Raw genomic sequence first — 22,044 nt, 5'->3', positions numbered from 1 at the left:
TATCTATTGGCATGGAAGTGTAAAAATCGCTAGGTCCTTAATGAAGGTTGTGTCAAATGTTTGATTATCCAGCCAAATGCAAAATATTCTTCCAAGTACTTAACAACAACTTTTCTTTTCCTGCATCAAAAACCTTTATATCAAATTACATGTTGTACCACCGTTGCTAACCTGTTCATGTACATTGTATGTATGTGTTTAATGTAACAAACTTGCAGGAGGATGATATAGTTATTTAATCATCAATTTTAGTGCGAGATCGATATGCCATTTTCTTCATTTATTGTAATGTATGAAAATGTGTTTCTTTGCTTAAGTGTGAGTATATTGTGTGTGTGTGTGTGTGTGTGTGTGTGTGTGTGTGTGTGTGTGTGCATATGAGAGAGAGAGACATAGACAGAGAGAGAGATAGACACAGAGAGAGAGATAGACAGAGAGATAGATAGATAGATACACTCCTGGAAATTGAAATAAGAACACCGTGAATTCATTGTCCCAGGAAGGGGAAACTTTATTGACACATTCCTGGGGTCAGATACATCACATGATCACACTGACAGAACCACAGGCACATAGACACAGGCAACAGAGCATGCACAATGTCGGACTAGTACAGTGTATATCCACCTTTCGCAGCAATGCAGGCTGCTATTCTCCCATGGAGACGATCGTAGAGATGCTGGATGTAGTCCTGTGGAACGGCTTGCCATGCCATTTCCACCTGGCGCCTCAGTTGGACCAGCGTTCGTGCTGGACGTGCAGACCGCGTGAGACGACGCTTCATCCAGTCCCAAACATGCTCAATGGGGGACAGATCCGGAGATCTTGCTGGCCAGGGTAGTTGACTTACACCTTCTAGAGCACGTTGGGTGGCACGGGATACATGCGGACGTGCATTGTCCTGTTAGAACAGCACGTTCCCTTGCCGGTCTAGGAATGGTAGAACGATGGGTTCGATGACGGTTTGGATGTGCCGTGCACTATTCAGTGTCCCCTCGACGATTACCAGTGGTGTACGGCCAGTGTAGGAGATCGCTCCCCACACCATGATGCCGGGTGTTGGCCCTGTGTGCCTCGGTCGTATGCAGTCCTGATTGTGGCGCTCACTTTCACGGCGCCAAACACGCATACGACCATCATTGGCACCAAGGCAGAAGCGACTCTCATCGCTGAAGACGACACGTCTCCATTCGTCCCTCCATTCACGCCTGTCGCGACACCACTGGAGGCGGGCTGCACGAAGTTGGGGCGTGAGCGGAAGACGGCCTAACGGTGTGCGGGACCGTAGCCCAGCTTCATGGAGACGGTTGCGAATGGTCCTCGCCGATACCCCATGAGCAACAGTGTCCCTAATTTGCTGGGAAGTGGCGGTGCGGTCCCCTACGGCACTGCGTAGGATCCTACGGTCTTGGCGTGCATCCGTGCGTCGCTGCGGTCCGGTCCCAGGTCGACGGGCACGTGCACCTTCCGCCGACCACTGGCGACAACATCGATGTACTGTGGAGACCTCACGCCCCACGTGTTGAGCAATTCGGCGGTACGTCCACCCGGCCTCCCGCATGCCCACTATACGCCCTCGCTCAAAGTCCGTCAACTGCACATACGGTTCACGTCCACGCTGTCGCGGCATGCTACCAGTCTTAAAGACTGCGATGGAGCTCCGTATGCCACGGCAAACTGGCTGACACTGACGGCGGCGGTGCACAAATGCTGCGCAGCTAGCGCCATTCGACGGCCAACACCGCGGTTCCTGGTGTGTCCGCTGTGCCGTGCGTGTGATCATTGCTTGTACAGCCCTCTCGCAGTGTCTGGAGCAAGTATGGTGGGTCTGACACACCGGTGTCAATGTGTTCTTTTTTCCATTTCCAGGAGTGTAAATAGATAGATAGATAGAGAGAGAGAGAGAGAGAGAGAGAGAGATAGAGAGAGAGAGAGACAGAGTAATGGTACTAATTCAATGTTTCCCATTTTGCTCTAATTTTTAATGATCAGTTCAAAATGGTTGAAATGGCTCTAAGCACTATGGGACGTAACATGTGAGGTCATCAGTCCCCTAGACCTAGAAGTACTTAAACCCAACTGTCGTAAGGACATCAGACACATCCATGCCCGAGGCAGGATTCGAACCTGCGACCGTAGCAGCAGCGCGGTTCCGGACTGAAGAGCCTAGAGCCGCTCGGCCACTACGGCCGGCGAAGAACGAGTAACAGATAGCATCAGCTTGCGTATGGAAAGGCAGAAGACATATGTAGGCAGCGACAAGTTATGTGGCTTTAAAGGTAAAATTGTCGATGGTATTAAAAATATAAATAATGGAACATAATAATAACAAAGTGCTGCTTACTTTGTGGGAATGTGTGTTACTCATCACGTTGACATCAGTCGTTCCATTCGTTGCAGGTGGGTCCAGAATGGAGCCATCGAGTAATTCTGATGCTCGCTGTATCTAAAAAAGTGTTATGTCATCAGTTACAACATTGCTCCTCGTCGTCATTTACACATTTATATTCTGCGAATTGGGTCTTCTTATGCGCCACTTACACCGGATCGTAAGAAAGCAAATACGAACGTAAAAGCATCTGCTGACAGTTCCCAACTGTTTGCTTGTATCCGTGAACGTTTGTATACACTCAAGGCAATAGAAGAGAACACGATAAAATAAGCATATATATACACTTTCACTGACTCCCACACAGATTTGACTCAATTGTTACAGCTCTGGTATAAAACTCTGGTATTCACGTAGGATTATTCCGCATGCTGGGTGTGTTGTTCTACGTCAAGCAAACTAAATGTAATAGGAAAATAAAAATGTATTATTGGATGTCTCAATTTGTATGCAAGTGTGCAGTACTTTTCACTAAACTGCAGCTTCCTTCCTCGTTCTCACTATTGCAAAGTCTTGCGACTACGTCAGTTGACACTTTAGCTTCTCGTTACAACTAATGAGAAAATTTGAAAGTGGAACACTAATTTCTGATGAGAGACATAACCTGAAGAACAGATAGAATTTACACACTGCAACTGGAGAAATTTATGCCAGCTTCTGTGCCTCAAATAGTTCCTGATGCCCGCAGTGACATATGCAAAGCACAGATTTCATTAAGGTACGCGTAAGGAAGATAATGCCAGTAAAGTACAGTTACTGAAATGTTAAATGCACATACAACCTCTCAATAAGGCTATTTGACAAAATTTACCGCACTTTCGATGGAGCATGAGGCGTAAAACGTCATCCATAGAATGAGATGTTGCTCATCCTCGATAGTCATTGTCCAATGAAAGACGTTCGTGGGTTAAGGTAGTTGGTAAGCAGGCAGCGTTCCACTTTCGGGGGCTTATCTGACGCTTTGTGCAGATCGTGGTCGTGGCGATACTGTGCTGCCAGCGATGCGGGCCGCGGACGGCTCCTCTACCTGCTGGGCGGAGTCGTTTGCCGTGTGAGGCTGCGAGGAAGAGCCGTGGAGTGCACGTGAGCTCCGTGATGCTGGAGGAACTGTCGTGGCACTCATGTTCTGTTTTTGTTACACTATTGTTTTGGGTCTCGTGTGAGATAAACGCATGAGAGCGCCCAGCTGGAATGTAACGTGTAGTCGATACATTAAATGAAGTTAAAGTTGTACATTATAGAAAATACATTGAGATCAACTTCTGTGAGAGTGCTATTCCAACGGAACGAGAAAAGTCTCTCTCGGCATGTTCAGTACAGTGGATTGAAGTTCACAGGGGAGAAGCTGTGTCACGGTTCACGGGTGCTGAGCAGCAGCACCACTGCACCATCGGCGTTACACGGCAACACCGAGAGGAGCACGACACCCAGTTAGGTACGGAGACTGCGGGTCTACGACTTGTGGACTGTTTCAGTGGCCTGTTCCTAACACCACCATTAGGGACATAAATAAAGCAAACATTCAAAGCAGGGACAACATGACCGAAGGAAAAAATATTTTGAGGTATTTGGTTAAGACATTAAAAGCGTATAAAACCGGTGACACACCCATTATGTAACTACAGCTGATTTGAACATAGGCCACGAGACTGATAAGCTTCTTCACAAATTTTTCATTTTGAATTACTCAGCACTACACATTTTTGTTTTTGTAGACTTGCAGGAAAATTTATTGCGCTGTTCCCCTTTAACAAAAAAAAAAAAAAAAAAAAAAAAAAAAAAAAAAAAAATTACTTAAGCTTGCGGTTCTTGAGACTGTTCTCTCCTAACAGGATGCATCTAATGAATTTATAATCTTTCTTATGTCTCTGGTTGGACTTTTTAGTGTTCTGACTGTTTTCTGTTGAGCATGTTTCCCTTATACAGTAGTGTTACATTATCGTCTGACCACTCGACAGCTCACACTAGAAATGCTCAACAATAAAAGTAGTTTCTGTGGAAAACAGCACGCAAACGCAAGTGCAAGTCAAACAATGGTATGAAACTTGCGTGGCAGATTAAAACCTTGTGCTGGACCGAGAGTTGAACGTGGGTGCTCTGCCTTCCTCAGGCGGGTTCTCCATTGACTGAGCTACCCAAGCATGACGCGTGATCCGTCCTCACAGCTTTACTTCCACCAGTGCCTCATCTCCTACCTTCCAAACTCAACAGCTCTGCTGTGAAACTTGCATGACTAGCTCTCCTAGGAGAAACGATATTGCAGAGACATGGCTTAGCTACAGTGTGGAGGAAGTTGTCAGAATGAATCTTCACTCTGCAGTGGAGTACGCCATATTCAACCCGCCAGGGCAGCCGAGAGCGCTGACGCTCTGCTTCCTAGGCTCGGGTAGGCCCGCCGGCCTCGGATCGAATCCGACCGGCGGATTAACAACGAGGACAGGTGTGCTGACTGGCCTGGATGTGGTTTTAGGCGGTTTTCCACATCCCGCTAGGTGAATACCGGGATGGTCCCCACGTTCCGCCTCATTTACACGGTTCACAGACATCTCAACACGTTGGCACTATTCCACGGATTACACTAGACGCAGACGGTTGTGCTACGCTAATTCCTCCCCGGGGGGAGGGGGGGGCGGAAGGAAGGGCATCTGGCAACCTCTTGAAATTGACATGCCACATCTGCTTAACCAGCAGAGCCCGCCAGTCGGGTTTAATGCTTGGAAAGAGAGACAGTGGAGTACGCCGTGTTACACTATACCCTACCTATCGTACATCTGATTAACACTGTAGTTCACTAAAATTATACAGAAGAAAGAAGCAACAGAAAAACTTTATCCATAGAAGTGTTTGATATAGTGCTAATTTACTGCATGTCGCTTCCCCAGACTCGGCGTTTTTGGAGTCGCATTCAGTGTGGTGCACTGGGAAGTCATGTCACAACACGACTGCAAGTATAGTATTTACTCAAACACAGAAGCTGCAGTCTTATCAGGTGCATTATAAATTCTAAAAATAGCAGTGGCTATACCTATTTTTCCTGTAGCGAAAAGTCGGGCGACATATGAGCTGCGACCATTTTGATAAACAAGCGAAGTGGCCTTCCACTTATCTCTACACAGAATTAATCCAGATTCTTTCTGTGTATCAAGTGCAGATTGTTAACCTCCAATTGACAAGCCTGTACAAAATCTGCCAAACTTCAGAACGGTATTCGACTCTTCCAGCGACGTGATGACATCAAGAATCTGCAGAGGCCTTACTAGTAAACGACACACAGCACCTCAGTGTCACTGTCTGTGTGATTCCTGTACTGCGTATCTGAATGCTGGCTTCTTAGGCATTGCTGTCCTGCGATTATACCTTTACACAGCACCCTGCCTCCCTCCAGTAGCCAACGCACATCACCTGCCTCCTAACTGCAGGTGTGTGAGTACTGCCACCATACAAACTTCGCGTATGTTGTACGAAAACACATAACAATGCAAGCTGGCTGATACAGACACTAATGCCGAGAAACCACGAGGAAAGAGAATACATATATGCCTTTCTCCATACCAACTCCCAAATATAAATAAAGAATTCGAACTCAGGATTGCAAACATAAACGAACGCAGTCGGGGAGCCTTAGTGCAGACGCATTCCCAGCTGCTGATTCTCAAACACATCGCTGCTGCAGAACCGACTGGTCAGATGTGTACAGTGACCGTTTCCTGTGAAATACATTAGTAGTTTCTCAGTGAATTCGTCGGGAGTCTACGGAACTGATGAATAAACCCTCCACTTGTTTACTCAATGCCGATATTCAGCTTGCGTAGTTAAACGATTTACAAGTAGGATCTGAAGAGAATATTGAGGTGAAGCAAAGTCAGAGTACAGTTTTCAGATTACACTACGAATCGAGTGGGTATTCTTTAAAAAAAAAAGAAATACACTGTGGACTATGCATCTGAATGCAGTTTGTTTATTGGCTGATGAATCCATATCAGGTGAGTGAAGCGAATTAGTCAGCCGGAGTGCCCGAGCGGTTCTAGGCGCTACAGTCTGCTACGGTCGCAGGTTCGAATCCTGCCTCGGGCATGGATGTGTTAGTTAGGTTTAAGTAGTTCTACGTTCTAGGGGACTGATGACCTCAGAAGTTACGTCCCATAGTGCTCAGAGCCATTTGAACCATTTTTGAAGTAAGTTATTTTTTCCCATAGCTGACCAGATGACATGGCAGTACTTCTTAATTGCTAAATATGAGTAGGAATTTGATGTATAACCTAAATTCCTTCCCCTCTTCTCTCTGTCCATCTCCTACTCCCTCTCTCTTTGTCCATCTGCCACTCCCCCCCCCCCCTCCCTCTGTGCATGACCTCCTCTCCAAGTCCTCCTCCACCCCCTGTCTATTCCCACTTCTCTGTCCTCTTACCCCTCTCTCTGAGCTCAAGCCTTGTTTATTGTTATTGAGAACAAAACCTCGATTGGGAACTGAAGCCACTTAAAATGAACATGTACGCTAGTTGAGACCATTGGTATACAGTGTGTTAGAGACACCTGTCCCCATGCTGGATCTGTGAAGACAGTAGCTGTAATGACAGTCTTTGTCATGGTTTTAATTTGTGAGTGGTTAGAGTTACAAAGTTAAGGATTCTGTAGTGTTTTCCTAATAATAAGCCGATAAGCCATAAATACCAGTTTCTTGTTTCTGTAAAAACGATGGCGAAGAAGAGAACAAAACAGTACAATCCTGTGTACACAATTTGTCTTTGAAATTATACATAAAGAGAAAGAATATATAAGGGAGAAACAATTTGTCTAATGGGTTACACGCCCCCTATTGTAGTTCAAACTGTGGGAAAGATACCGAAACAACACATTTTCACAGTACAGCACACGATTTTCTTTCACACAGTCGGTTTTAACAGAAAACCTACATGTTGCCATTTAGAAAAGTATGTAACCTAAACCTGACAAAATGTTTGTTAGGGTTTAGTGTAGAAATTCGAAATAAATCGCTCAAGCACTTTTCGAGGGTTTTGGTAACAAAGTATCCCCTTTTAATGTTCATTAGAGCATTGTGCATAAATTTCAAGTAATTCACTCAAGAACTTTTCCAGGTATTTGGTAAATATATTTATGTATCATATATGTTAAAATTGGTTGTTTGTTAGAGTATCATGTAAATATTTGATGTAATACATTGAAGATTTTTGGCAATAACATTTCCCCTTTATAGATTAAAAGTATATTTGTATGTTATATACATTAAAAGTATATAGCCTATGTCCATTCAATAGTTCATGGAAGTATTGTGTAAAACTTTGAACTATATCAGTTGAGAACATAACGAGATGCTTGGTAACCTCCTTTCCCCTGTAAATGTTACAGAAACATTTATATGTTATAATTGTGAATGAGGTACATAGTATATATCCAACTAAATACTGATGAGAGTATCAGGTGCAAATCTGAAGTATATCAGTCAAGAGCTTTTAGAGACTTTTAATAAAAACTTTTCCTCTTTATACGTTATGTATGTCCTGTATCTGTCTGACCATTCATTAGAGTATCATGTGATAAGCAATGACTTGTCCTTGTATAGTAATACAGATTAAAATTTGCGCCAACCCCCTTTTAAAATTTCTTTGATGTGTGGCCCTTAAGAGGTATTGTGTTTCAAACTTTAAAAAAATTAATAGCAAATTTTTATGCAATACAAGAAGAATTTAGATAAAAAGCATTAATCACAAGATTTGTTCAGTGCTAAATAGTTGTACCGTGTCTGCTTCTGCCCACTGTTACCCCTTGTGTCCCTCCTCGCACCGGCCAGCAGCAGTGCCTTCGCTGCATATGCACACCCCCATCTGGCAGCCACATGGAGTGGAGTCTCCCCCGCATCGTGCTGGACGTCTACACACGCTGATGCCGCCAGTAGCATCCGTACAATGTGCTGCTCGCCACCTCTACATGCAGCCCAGTGCAGAGGCGTCATCCCATCCGAGTCCCTGACGTTGACACCTGCTCCGGCATCAATCAGGCACTTGACAGTTTCTTCGTGGCCATTCACCACTGCTTCATGCAGGGCAGTGTCGCCACTGGCGTCTGTCGCGTTGACTGGCGACCCCGCATCCAGGAGTGCCCGCACTTCGCCGGTCTGACCCTGTGACGCAGCAATGATCAGCCTCCCAGCCAGCATCTGTTTCTGCTCCTCAGTCAGGATCCTGTAAATCACATTATGATTTACATCAGTTTTAGTATAGCAGCAGTGACATGAACACGACCTCCACAACGTATCTAAAAAACACACACACACTCACACACTCACACAAAGAGAGGGGGGGTTCGGAGATCCAAAATGTTACTACGTGAAAACCTTGTTTGAAATCAGTCATATAGGCAGTCCAGTAATTTAAAGCCCATTGGATATGTTGGTTAAAATTTTAGCGTTTATCTTATTGCCACCAAAGAAAAAAAGTCATTCTTGTAGATGAAGAATTATGTGAGTGCATTGTAGCTATTCCCCTCGATATCTCCATTAGTGACACCTGTGAGCTGAGGATGACATGGTAGCTAGTTAGTACTGTTGGGCTTTTATGGTCTATTCAGGAGGAGTTTAGTTTAGTTTTAGTTTTACAATAGATACTGGGTGTCATTGGCGCTTATCTAAAGGAGTCTGCAAAACGGTATGCCTAGAGAATTTGCACGAGATGGCTTTGAGAAGTCTTGAGTTACTGCCTTGATGGACGTGGGAGCAGCACACTGGCAGGTCACACAGTGATCCCAGTCTGAAGTGCAACAGATGAATGATGACGATGTGGTTGAAGGACAACAGCGTGGCAAGAAGGGTAGGCACATGGCCATCCAGAAGAACTGCACAACAAACAGATTTTAAAATGGAACGACTGGCTTTCACGTATAGACAACAGCTGAAACCTGAGCAGAGGCGAAACTTCCTGGCAGATTATAACTGTCTACTGGACCGAGAGTTGAGTTTGGTATCTTTCTGTATCAGGGGAAGTAAAGCTGTGGGGACGGCTCGGAAGTCATGCTTGTGTATCTCAGTCAGCAGAGCACTTACCTATGAAAGGCAAAGAACCTTTGTTACAGTCTCAGTTTTAATCTGCCAGGAAGTTTCATATCAACACGCACTCCAGTGCAGAGTGAAAATTTCATTTTGGAAACATCCTCAAGGGCGTGTTTAAGCCAATTCTCCACCATATTATTCCTTCCAGGAGTGTTAGTCCTGTAAGTTTTGCAGGAAGGTTTGACATGAGGCTCTGGCAAAGTAAAAGTTGTGAGACAGGTCGCGATTCATGCTTGGGTAGTTTAATCAGTAGAGCACTTGCCCACCACAGGCAAAAGTCCGGCTTCGGCACACAGTTTTAATCTGCCGGCAAGTTTCATATCTGTGCGCGCTCTACTGCTGAGTCAAAATTTAATTCCGAGCTGATTTGATGGGCACTGTGCCAGCATCAGATTACTGGAAGCTGGGTTGAGATCTCATGTTTACGTGTGTCATCTCTTGTTGACTCCATACCACAGACAACAAAGACTTGTATGGTGTACACCCACAGTCAACTGGAACACTGACTGGAATTCTCTGCTCTTCAACGTTGAGTCCTGCTTCTGTTAGTAGCACTCAGATTGTCATCAACATGCCTGTAGATGACATGGTGACAGGTCGCAGGAAGCAGCAGTTCTCCAGACATATTCTCCAATTCCTGGAACCGTGCTGTGGGGGGGTACTGGATATGACAATTGGACTAGCTTTGTAATTGTTGAAGAAACGCTCAGTAGCTGCCAATATGTGACAAATCTGGTAAATTCTCTTGTGTTTTCCCATAATGACTACAGTACCAAATGCCATATTCCAGCAGTATAATGCAAGATGCCCCACTACAGTTCACATTACAAACGCCTTAAGAAATATTTGGATCCTTGGCCAACCAGTACAGTCTGCTTATTTCTGGGCTGCAATGGAAAGGTGTATACATCCATACCACCACCACCCCCACTCCCCCAAAGAAATCCCCAAATAAAGCAACCATCATCATCTGAAACAGCATGTGATTCTGATGTGGCAATAAAATCTTAAAAGATGAAATTTAGAGGCTGTCACAGTTCTTAGTGATGTTTATTATGGACATTAATTGCAAATAGAAGAAAATTTAACAATTTAATTTCATATATAACAGATAGCTGAACACTTTCTGTATACATTTGTGTGCTTTCTTCGTTGACTACAGTGATAACTTTAATGGAGACTACAATAATGTGGGGAAGAAAGAAACTAATTTTGCCTTATGTTCCATGTATGAAGAGCATATTATTCACAGAAAGGCTATACTACATACCTAACATTCCTTAGATGACAAACATAGAGTGAGAGAGTGCAGTGTAACTGAAGGTCCGCATCTGTGGTTTGGTTTTGGGGGTGGGGAGAGGGTATGACAGCTTGTTATTGGCTGTCGCACATTATCCACCCGAACATAATCTGTCACCCTCACTTTTAACATTGTAACAGATGTCTATGGTTTCAGTGATAATTTGTTTAGATCAGCGCATAGTACACCACTATGTAAGTTCTAAGGCACAGCACTTCTGAAAATTATATAGTAGATAAGGATTAGCCCAGTAAACTGAAATATTATGTTTCTTTTAAGAACTACAATGGCTACAAGTTTTTGACAAAGTCATAATTTACAAGCACTTAACCATTGTCAGTATTTCACTTAACACTACGATTGTGAACACAGTTCTGTAGACTGTGGCTATGGAAATGTATAAATGGTGGAAAGTGCTGCTTATTTCACCAGTTTCTGCCTACAGAATAAACTGTTCTCGGGTTTCCAGTTGCTTCAAGGGTCTGAAGTGGCGTGAGCTTTCGACCAAGTGCTTCTCAGCCACTGTCAAGTGGAGTGACTGCTGGTGGGCTCCTCGTACACCATTACACAACCCAGCTGCCGGCTGTGACGTCACTCATGGCTACATTATCGCCATACATGAACATACTTTGATTTCATGTCCGGTACGCCCACTTGAACCTTGCAATTGCTGGATATCGAGCTGTAGGTCATAGTCACTGATTTTGATTTCGATGGATTCTTGATTTATATAATTTATTGGGTTCCACATTGGGTTCCACATTCACGCAGTGTTTCTTGTCTGTTAGCACTGACAAATCTACAGAATCACTGCTGCTCTGGGTCGTTAAGTGAAGGCCGTCGGCCATTGGTTTCTTCGTGTCGGAAAACTCTTTTGTTGTTTTGACGTTTGATTGTCACGTATGTGTGGTTTTCTCTTCAACCAGGGCTGTGGTGGCTTATCTGGTACGTCAAGTAACGAACATATTGCATTTCACACATGTTTCCCATGTTCCACATTGACTGATTTGTCTGCAAGTTGAGACGTAGCGCTTCCCATCGCACCTGTGTGAAGTAAGTGACGGTGACGGGTTTTCAGTAGACGATATTTGTATGACAGTATTAAACGTGAAGCAATGCTCATAACTCTTAAGGTATGCATTTTAAATTGAATGTTCGTGAGACTTTTTTGTTTCAAACGACCGTTCCTGTCGTATCTCTGAATACTGATTATCGCTCCTGGAACAGCCTCTATAAATCACTCAGAACAAAATAAACGGAAAGTGCAGGGAACCAAAGCGTAGTGGCTGCGAGAAACATGCCAAAAATCGAAAAAGAAATAATGATCGGAAAGAGTGATTAAGAATGTAATAAAGTCAAAATAAGCTTCAGTGAAATTAAATGTAAAGGTCTCACCATTGAAATTGTAGGAGTGATTCCACTGTTAAATGCAGAAAAGAGAACGATTGGATGGAGAGAGTATAGAGTGAAGGCGTTTACGAGGGGAAGAAACCGTCTGACGATATCCCTAATGAAAATACGAGAGTCGATATGAAAGATATAGATGATCCATTACTAGACTCTGAATTTAACAGGGCTTCGGAAAACTTGCGACTCAATAAGGTGGAAACCACACATGACACTACTTCAGAATTTCTAAAATTGCTGGGGAAAATGGCAACAAGAGACCATTCAGAATGGTTTGTAGAATCTTAGGGACTGAAAACATGCCACCAGACTTCCCAAAGAATATCACCTACACAATCTCGAAGATACCAAGGGCAGACAAGCGAGAGAACTGTAGCACAACCAGCTTAATATCTGTGCATCTGTGCAGAACGGAAAAGAAAAGCTAGGAACTATTACATGACGATCAGTTTGGTTTTCTAAAAGGTAAAGCAGCCAGATAGATACTTCTTACATTTGGATTTACGTTGGAGTCCAGGCTTCATAGAAATCAAAAAGCTTCCATACCAACCTTATACAGTGTGTAACGGAGCAAGACATTCGAAATTCTCAGGGAAAAAGATATAAACTACATGGAGAGACAAGTAATATACAATCTGTACAAAAACCAAGAGAGGAAAAGAAGAACAGAAGAGTAATAATGTGGTGCTCGAATCAGGCAGGGATAAGGGGGATGGGGGGTTGGGGTTGGGGGGGGGGCATGTAATCTTTTGCCTCCACTGTTAAACCTATACATTGAAAAAGTAGTGATGGAAATAAAAGAAATGTTCACGAATGGGTGAAAGAATATTAATGACAAGATTCGCTCACGACATTGCTTGCCTCAGTGAGTGTGAGAAAATATTGCAGGGTCTGCTACATGGAATGGACACTCTAATAGTCATAAATTATTTATTCATACCAACGACGGAAGTGTTGAGGGTTGCAGAAATGAGGTCAGTGGTAACCGAAACATCATAATTTTAGTCCACGAAGTAGAGGAAGTGAATGACTCCTGCTGCCCTTGAACGAAAATGACACATGATAGCCGAAGCAAGGCAGATATAAAAAGTATACTAACAGGTGGGCACTTCTGGACAAATGAAATCTACTTGTATTAAACGTAGGACTTTATTTGAGGTATAATTTCTGAGGATGTACGTTTGGAGTACAAGACTGTATGGAAGTGAATTTCGGACTGTTGGAAAAACCTAAAAGAACTTCGTAAACCCCTAGTTTATATTTCTACTCTATCACCTGTGATTCTGTAAGGAAAGCGACAAACATAGGGAAGCAGTGCACATTCGTTGATTTAACATTCTGAATACTGTTGCCTCAAAGAATTTTCAAGAAGAAAATTTAAAACTGATAGAACTCTAATGCGAACAAATGCTTTCCTTTCATAAAACCCTTGCTGCATAACGCTGCTCTTTGCAATGGGTCTATAAATCTTGAAAACAATGAATTGAATGTAAAAAATTCTTACATTATGTATGAAAAAAAGTGTCGCCTGTTCTATTTGTTTGTTGTGATACCAAAACATCTTACCGTCAGGACTGCAACGATCCCACTTCTACGGACGAAAATGGAATTGAATGACTTACCTTGAAACATCCTGGCAGATGAAGAGTTTAAACTGGAGTAGGAATCGAACCTGGGATGTTTGCATTTCGCCAGCTGTGCTTCGCCAGTACCTCATCTACTACTTTCCAGACCCCATTCCGGTGGCTAATGTTGTTGATATTCAGAGACAGTTCAAATGTTCAGTCATGCAATACGAAGTTTCAAACTGATACTGAAGGCGTTCCGTGATTAAACGTGTCCGTGGGCTGTCATAGATGGATACACTGAAGAGCCACAGAAACTGGTACACCTGTCTAATGTAGTGTAGGGCTCCCACGAACACGCAGAAGTGCCGCAACACGACTTGGCATGGAGTCGACCTGAAGTAGTGCTGGAGGGAACTGACACCATGAATCCTGCAGGGCTGTCCGTAAATCCGTAACATTACCAGGGAATGGAGACCTCTTCTGAACAGCACGTTTCAGGACATCCCAGGTATGCTCAACAATGTCGGTGTCTACAGAATCTGGTGGCCAGCCGGAGTGCTTAAACTCAGAACAGTTTTCCTAGAGCCACTCTGTAGCTATTCTGCAAGTGTGGAGTGTCGCATTGTCCTGCTGGAATTTCCCAAGTCTGTCGGAATGCACAATGGACATGAATGGATGTAGGTGATCATACATGATTCTTACGTACGTGTCACCTGTCGGAGTCGTAGCTAGACGTATCAGGAGTCCCATATCACTCCAACTGCACACGCACCTCACCATTACAGAGCCGCCACGCATCTCTGTATCTGCTGACATGCAGGGTCTATGAATTCATGAGGTTGTCTCCATAGCTGTACAAGTCCATCTGCTCGATACAATTTGAAACGGGGCTTGTTCGACCAGGCGAAATGTTTCCAGTAATCAACAGTCCAATGTCGGTGTTGACGGGCCCAGGCGAAGCGTAAAGCTTTGTGTCGTGCAGTCATCAAGGGTACACGAGTGAGTCTATGGCTCCGAAAGCCCATATCGATTATGTTTGATTGAACAGTTCCCACGTGGACACTTGTTGATGTCCCAGCATTGAAATCTCCAGCAATTTGCGCAAGGGTTGCACTTCGGTCCAATTCTTGTAGGATCTTTTTCCGGCCGCAGCGATATCGGAGCTTTGACGTCTTACCGGATTCTTGATATTTACGGTACACGCGTGAAATTATCGTACGGGAAAATCGTCAGTTAATCGCTGGCTGAGAGATTCTGTGTCCCTTCACTCATGCATCGACTATAACACTACGATCAAACTCACATCTTGATAACCGGCGATTGTAGCAGCAGTAACCGGTCTAACAACTGCTCCAGACATTGGTTGTCTTATACAGGGTGTTACAAAAAGGTACGGCCAAACTTTCAGGAAACATTCCTCACACACAAATAAAGAAAAGATGTTATGTGGACATGTGTCCGGAAATGCTTAATTTCCATGTTACAGCTCATTTTAGTTTCGTCGTCCACCTACGCTCACTGGACCACGTTATCATGATTTCATACGGGATACTCTACCTGTGCTGCTAGAACATGTGCCTTTACAAGTACGACAGAACATGTGGTTCATGCACGATGGAGCTCCTGCACATTTCAGTCCAAGTGTTCGTACGCTTCTCAACAACAGATTCGGTGACCGACGGATTGGTAGAGGTGGACCAATTCCGTGGCCTCCACGCTCTCCTGACCTCAACCCTCTTGGCTTTCATTTAAGGTGGCTATGTGAAAGCTCTGGTCTACGCAACCCCGGTACCAAATGTAGAGACTCTTCGTGCTCGTATTGTGGACGGGTGTGATACAATACGCCATTCTCCAGGGCTGCATCAGCGCATCAGGGATTCCATGCGACGGAGGGTGGATGCACGTATCCTCGCTAACGGAGAACATCTTGAACATTTCCTGTAACAAAGTGTTTGAAGTAACGCTGGTACGTTCTGTTGCTGTGTGTTTCCATTCCATGATTAATGTGATTTGAAGAGAAGTAATAAAATGAGCTCTAACATGGAAAGTAAGCGTTTCCGGTCACATGTCCACATAACATATTTTCTTTCTTTGTGTGTGAGGAATGTTTCCTGATAGTTTGGCCGTACTTTTTTGCAACACCCTGTATAGGCGTTGTCGGAGCTTTGACGTCTTACCGGATTCTTGATATTTACGGAACACGTGTGAAATTATCGTACGGGAAAATCCTCAGTTAATCGCTACGTCAGAGATGCTGTGTCCCAACACTTATGCACCGACTATAACACCACGTTCAAACTCACATCTTGATAACCGGCGATTCTAGCAGCAGTAACCGATCTAACAACTGCACCAGACATTGGTTGTCTTATATAGGCGTTGCCGACCGCAGTGCCGTATTCTGCCTGTTTCCATATCTCTGCATGGCTACACCAGTTTCTTTCGTGCTTCAGTGTAGATAGATAGACATTATAACACCTACCTTTTTGTGTCGTACAGTGTCTTCTCTCAGTATGAAAGGGATTCATCTAGAAAGGCCAGTGAGATGACAAACAAAAAGAAACGGTAAGCTGATGAATTCCACAGTTGTGAAGTCAGCCCATAAATTTTCCGTTCTGTCAGTTTTGTGAGGAGCTGAGTGTCAGGCGTGAGGGTCACTTCGGGAGGAGTGAGGTTCACTGCATGGCTCGAGGAAGCGGGCAGCCTAAGGGGTCAGTGCAGCCTCCTCCGGGGCTGTGCACCGGTGGAGGGGGCTGTGCAGCAGGGGGCACGCAGGAGTCTATCGCACAGGTGAATCCTAAGTTCGAAAATAAACGAACCTTTCAGCAAAAAGGAACACCACTCTGAGACTCTGAGACCCTCAAATGAAATACCATCACGTTACTTCGCACACGATATTTGAAAAGTAGTAGACGCAGATAAAGTTGTACATTAGCTCTTCTCACGTTACCAGAAAACATTCGATATTGTAGGCCTCTTCAGAGAGGTTATTACGGTACAGTCGTACGGTGTATCTGCTAAGACAGGGCTTCACAACATAGTGCTCGCAGAGCAAGCTGTGAGCAGCAAGGCGCGAGCATGGGGCAGCGCGAGCACGCTACCCCCACCACAGGACCAGAGCGGAGGGTGGGGAGAGTCACGTGGGGCACACAACAGCTGCCGCCAGTCAATGTAAATCCGCGGCCACCTGCAGGGATATCACTCACGAATTATTACTGCGACAAATGAAACAAATAATGTACACGTGCCACATAATTTTATTAGCTTAGTGTATGCCTCTACATTCGCATTAATTTGTGAACTGTTACACAATAAAAGGTGTCACTGAAGTGTGGGATTCTCGGTTATCTTGTACTTTTTGCCCTTTACAATTGCGTCTACGTTCGGAGTAATTGTTGTTGTGCATTTTAGGCGCAGCGTGCAGTTTAAATTTCGATCAGACAATGCGTTTCTCAGGTGCGTCTTGTTACATTTCATTGTAGAGAACAGTTGTTCACAAACATATGTGGAACCGAACATCGATATTATTGTAGCCGCCAGTTTGTGCAAACGAGCAAATCTATCCTGAGGGAAGTGTCTCTAGAATTCCAAAATGTTTTTCTTGTTCTGAAATTTGTCTCTGTATTCTCTGTCACACTGCAGGTCAATAATTTCTTGCTGCAGCTCAGGACGAATCTCTTAAATATTCGCTGAATATGAACAGATCAAAATCACTGTCTAGTGCTGTCAGATCTTGAAAGCGCTGACCAACTAACCTATGTGAATAACGTTCAAAGTCTTTGTGAACATGTTGCATGGATGATAATTTAGGAAAATGAGCTAGGTTTCCTGTTTCCAGCTGACTCGCCCAAAGTGTCAATTTCATTTTAAAATCTCGTATTCGATCTATGAAATGAGTAATTAGCAGATCTTTACCTTGTAGTAAAATGTTCAAAGCATTCAGATGGCTAGTTAAATCTGCTAAGAACGCGAGATCATATTCAAACGTGCGCGCGCATTTCCCCTCCCTCCCTCCCCTCCCTCCCTACTCCGCGACCTTGCACCTGCTCGCGAGCACGCGCCTGAGCAGACGCGAGTACTCGCGCTCAAAACCGGCCAGTTGTTAAGCCCTGTGCTAAGACATGCGCATACTTCACAGACGTTTTGATTTATGTAACCCAGGTGGTAATGTTTCAGTAAATATTCAGGCCCTATCGTTTGCTCCCAAAGGAGGTCTCAAGATAAGTAAACAATTTAGCAGAGAGACTCACTTACGTTCTCAGCATCTAGAGGGTTGGATCCCCTCCTTCGAAAGTGTCAGATTACAAAGCCTGGGCTACTCTCAGGGTGGAATCTCCGTCTTCGAAGATTGTGTGTGTCTGTCTGTCTGTCTGTCTGTCTGTCTGCCCGCTGCTGTCGCTGTTCGTTCGTTCGTCCGTCCGTCCGTCCGTCCGTCCGTCCGTCCGCCTGCTGGCTGTCCATCGCCGTCGTCGCAACCGCCGCCGCTGCCGCCGCCGCCGCCTGCTGTTCGTCCGTCTGTTCGCCGCCGACGCCGACGCCGACGCCGCCTGCTGTTCGCCGCTGCCCATCGCCGACGCCGACGCCGCCTGCTGCACGTCCGTCTGTCCGTCGCCGTTCGTCTGCAATGAGTACTCCCACCTCCACCGTCATCTACACCTCCCCCTCCCCCTCTCCCACAGTCACTTCCTGGAGTGCCGCCTCTGGCCTCCCTCCTTCCACCTCCCCTTCCCTTCCTCCACTTACCCACCCCCCTATCTCCTCCCCTGCTGTATACCCACACCTCTACACCCTTCCTCCAGCCTCCACACCCTCAACAGCTCCCACTACTACCCCCGCCCTCACGTACGCCTCTGTTGCCGCCTCTGCTGCCGCCCCTCAGGTGGTTGGCTTCCCCTCTCTCACCGACCCCGTCGCTTCGTCTTCTGCATCTCCCGCACGCATCACGTTGCGCCGAGCCACCATCGCCACCACTGAACCAGCTGCTTCTCCCGGTGCCTCCAGTACGCCACAGGGATCTGCCACCCGCCACCTCCCTCTCCTCCCCGTCCCTCTCCCCTCCTCCCAGCCTCCAGTCTCCAAAAAACCCCAAAAGCGCGTCCTTACCGACTCTGCTCCCGCCACTTCCCACAAAAAATCAACGCCACCTCCCCCTCCCCCTGCCGTCACCATGGACACCACCCCTCCTCCTGCCACCCCTACCTTGGCCCCCACCCTCCACACCTTTGTCCTGTCCACTCCCGATCCTAAGTTCCTCGACGCTCGTACCCTCACCAAGGAAATACGAAAGTACTTACCTGGTGCTCCCATCTCCCAACTCATTCCCCGCAGGGACTCAGTCCTTATCAAGTCCCCGTCCCCATCATTTCACACAGACCTCCTGCGAAAACTCCCACGAGTTATGTTTGGCCCCCACGCCTCTCTGACACCCTTCCTTTCCGCTTCCACTCCTCGTCAGCCCCAGCCTCCCCGTCGCCCCCCCACCTACACCGCTGTGATCACCAAGCTCAGCCCGGTGATCACAGAGGATGAAGTGTTGGTAGAACTGAACTCCCACCCGGACTTGGAAATCCGCTCTGCTCGCCGTATCCACAATGCCTCTGGTCCCACCTACCTCATGCGGGTATTCTCAGAGTCCGCCCCGTCCATAGACCATCTCCTTACCCAGGGTGCCCTGATATACCACCGTCGCCACCCTGTAGAATCCTCCACATCCCCTCCCCAATCCTACCGTTGCCAACGGTGCCTGATGTACAATGACCACCTGACTCCCAACTGCAAAAACCCCCCCACCTGTCCCCATTGCAAGGCCTCCCATTTTCTCAAGAACTGCCCCAACCTCGCTGCTCCTCCTTCCTGTAATACCTGCAATGGCCCCCATCCCACATACTCCCACAAATGTAAAGCTAAACCCCCTCCAGCCACCCCTGAACTTACAGTCCCAGTTCGTCCTGTCGATCCTCCTGTCCATCCTAACAATTCCCTCCGTCCACCCCCCACGGCCGAGGACATCATCCGGTTCATTACCGTTGTACTCCAAAACATTCACCCTTTTCAGCGCCCGCACACCTTCCAACAAATATCCCTTGCTGCTCGCTCTGTTTTCCACCTGAACACCTTCGCCACTTACTCCCACAACCAAGCCCACTTCACCTTCACCCGCCTCGACACCCTAGTTTAAGTCTCTTCCCTTCCCTCTCTTCCCCCCCTCCTTCCCGTCATGGCGCGGCACGAGTCTCGCATCCTCTTCCAGAACATTCGCTCCTTCCGCTCCAACAAATACCTCCTCATGCACACCCTCTCCCACCACCAGGTCGACACCTTCCTCTTGAACGAAACCTTTCTCCAGCCCCACCATTCTATCCGCTCCTCCCCCTATATCCTCCACCGCACTGATGCTCCTGGTCCTCGTGCGCAGGGTGGAGTCGCGATTGGCCACCTTAAGCATATCCCCGTCCGGCCACAACCTCTCCTCAATGACCCCACTGAACACCTTATCCTTAGCGTCTTCTTCCCCTCCCTCACCATTACCTGTGCCACCATCTATGTCCGCTCCACTGCTCCTCTTCCTTATGACTTCATCTCACACGTTGACCACACCTTCTCCACCTACGTGATTGCCGCCGACCTCAACGTCCATAGCCGCACTCCTGCTGCCCTTCGGCGGTGGCATCAGTTCCTCTCCACAATCCAGGGTGACCTTGTTCCCATTCCCCAGCACACCCGACCCGAAAGTAACACCACCCCCGATGTTGTCATTGCCTCCGCCAACCTCCTTGGGCGTATCACTGTCGCCGTCCTTGACCCCACAGGTAGCGACCACCTCCCTGTCCTTCTCACCATAACGTCTGCAAACCGCCCCCCTCCAGCTCCGCAACCTGCACCCCCTCCCAAGGTCGTCCATGACTATCGCCGTGCCAACTGGGATGCCTACCGGGACTCCATCTCCACCCAGGTCGAGAGCCACCCTCTTACCTATCGCCATCCTGACGACATCATCCGCGCCTCGTCCTTCCTTCAGACGGTAATTACTGACGCCGTGGAGGCCCATGTTCCTACTAAAACCATCCACCCACACCGTCCCACTCTCCCTCCGCAGGCTGTCCTCCTCCTCCGTGAATCCCGCCGCCTCTATCGCTCCTTCCTCCGCACTCGTGACAGGGATACACTCCAACGCCACCGGCAAATACAGCGACACGTACGGAACCTTATTACAGCAACGAAGCGCCGGGACTGGCGCCAGACCTGCACACGACTCAATGCCACCCTCCCTATCAACTCCTCCAAGTACTGGTCTGCCTTCCATCGTCTTACTGGTTCCCTTTCCGCTCCCCACTACCCCCTTCTCCATAACGATCGCCCCCTTCCAGACGACCTCAGTAAGGCCAACCACTTTGCTTCCCACCTTTCCGAGGTCTTCTCCATCCCCGATGATCCCCACTTTGATTATTCTCTTTTCCCCACCGTCATGGAACGTGCTGATACCTCAGTCGCTCCACTTGCTCCTAGTCTCCAGTACTTGGGACAGTTGCCCCCCTCCGACGTCAGCACTCCCATCACAGCACAAGACATTAAACTTCTCCTCCAGTCCAAACGCAACACGGCCCCTGGTCACGACTGTGTCACCTACCGTCACCTTCGAGAAAGCCCCTATTCCTTCCTAACTGTCCTCGCCCATCTCTATAATGTCATCCTCTCTACTGGCTTCTACCCTGACCTGTGGAAGACCTCCCGCGTCCTCCTCTTCCTCAAACCCAACAAACCCCCTTCTGCCGCCTCTTCCTATCGTCCCATCTGCCTCACCTCCGTCTTCAGTAAGGTCCTTGAATCCATCCTCTCCCACCGTATCCATCGGCACCTTGCTCAACACCACCTCCTCCCCCTTACCCAGTGTGGCTTCCGACCCTCCTTCTCTGCTGACGACCAACTCCTCAACCTTGTTCACCTTCTGTCCCTCCAGCTCAACTCCCGTCGCTCCGCCATTTTTGTTTCCCTTGACCTCCAAAATGCCTATGACCGTGTATGGCATCCCGGTCTCCTCTTTAAACTCCAAACCTACGCCCTGCCTATCAATTTTGCCCGTCTGGTCGCTTCCTTCCTCTCGCACCGTCCTTCCTATGTCACCCTCCACAACACCAACTCCCGTCTCTTTTATCCCACGGCTGGCGTCCCCCAGGGTTCTGTCCTCTCCCCTCTCCTTTATCTCTTGTATACAGCTGATATGCCCAAGCCACCCCCACCAGTTCACCTTCTCCAATATGCTGATGACACCGCCTTCCTGGCTCTCTATCCTACCCTTCAACGGTCTCAACGTACCCTC

General features: G+C 46.8%; 1 protein-coding gene across 1 annotated transcript; it reads right to left on the bottom strand.

Moving 5' to 3' along the window:
• Positions 1-8,108: 8,108 nt before the first annotated feature.
• Positions 8,109-8,564, bottom strand: LOC124553416 (ankyrin repeat domain-containing protein 23-like). The gene has a single exon (XM_047127280.1). It carries the CDS (start codon positions 8,562-8,564, stop codon positions 8,109-8,111), a length of 456 nt encoding a protein of 151 aa, XP_046983236.1.
• Positions 8,565-22,044: the final 13,480 nt, after the last annotated feature.

Source organism: Schistocerca americana, chromosome 11 (genome assembly GCF_021461395.2).
Source record: "Schistocerca americana isolate TAMUIC-IGC-003095 chromosome 11, iqSchAmer2.1, whole genome shotgun sequence".
Taxonomy (NCBI): domain Eukaryota; kingdom Metazoa; phylum Arthropoda; class Insecta; order Orthoptera; family Acrididae; genus Schistocerca; species Schistocerca americana.
Note: the sequence above shows the minus strand (reverse complement) of the source record. Positions and strands in the feature narration are given on the sequence as shown.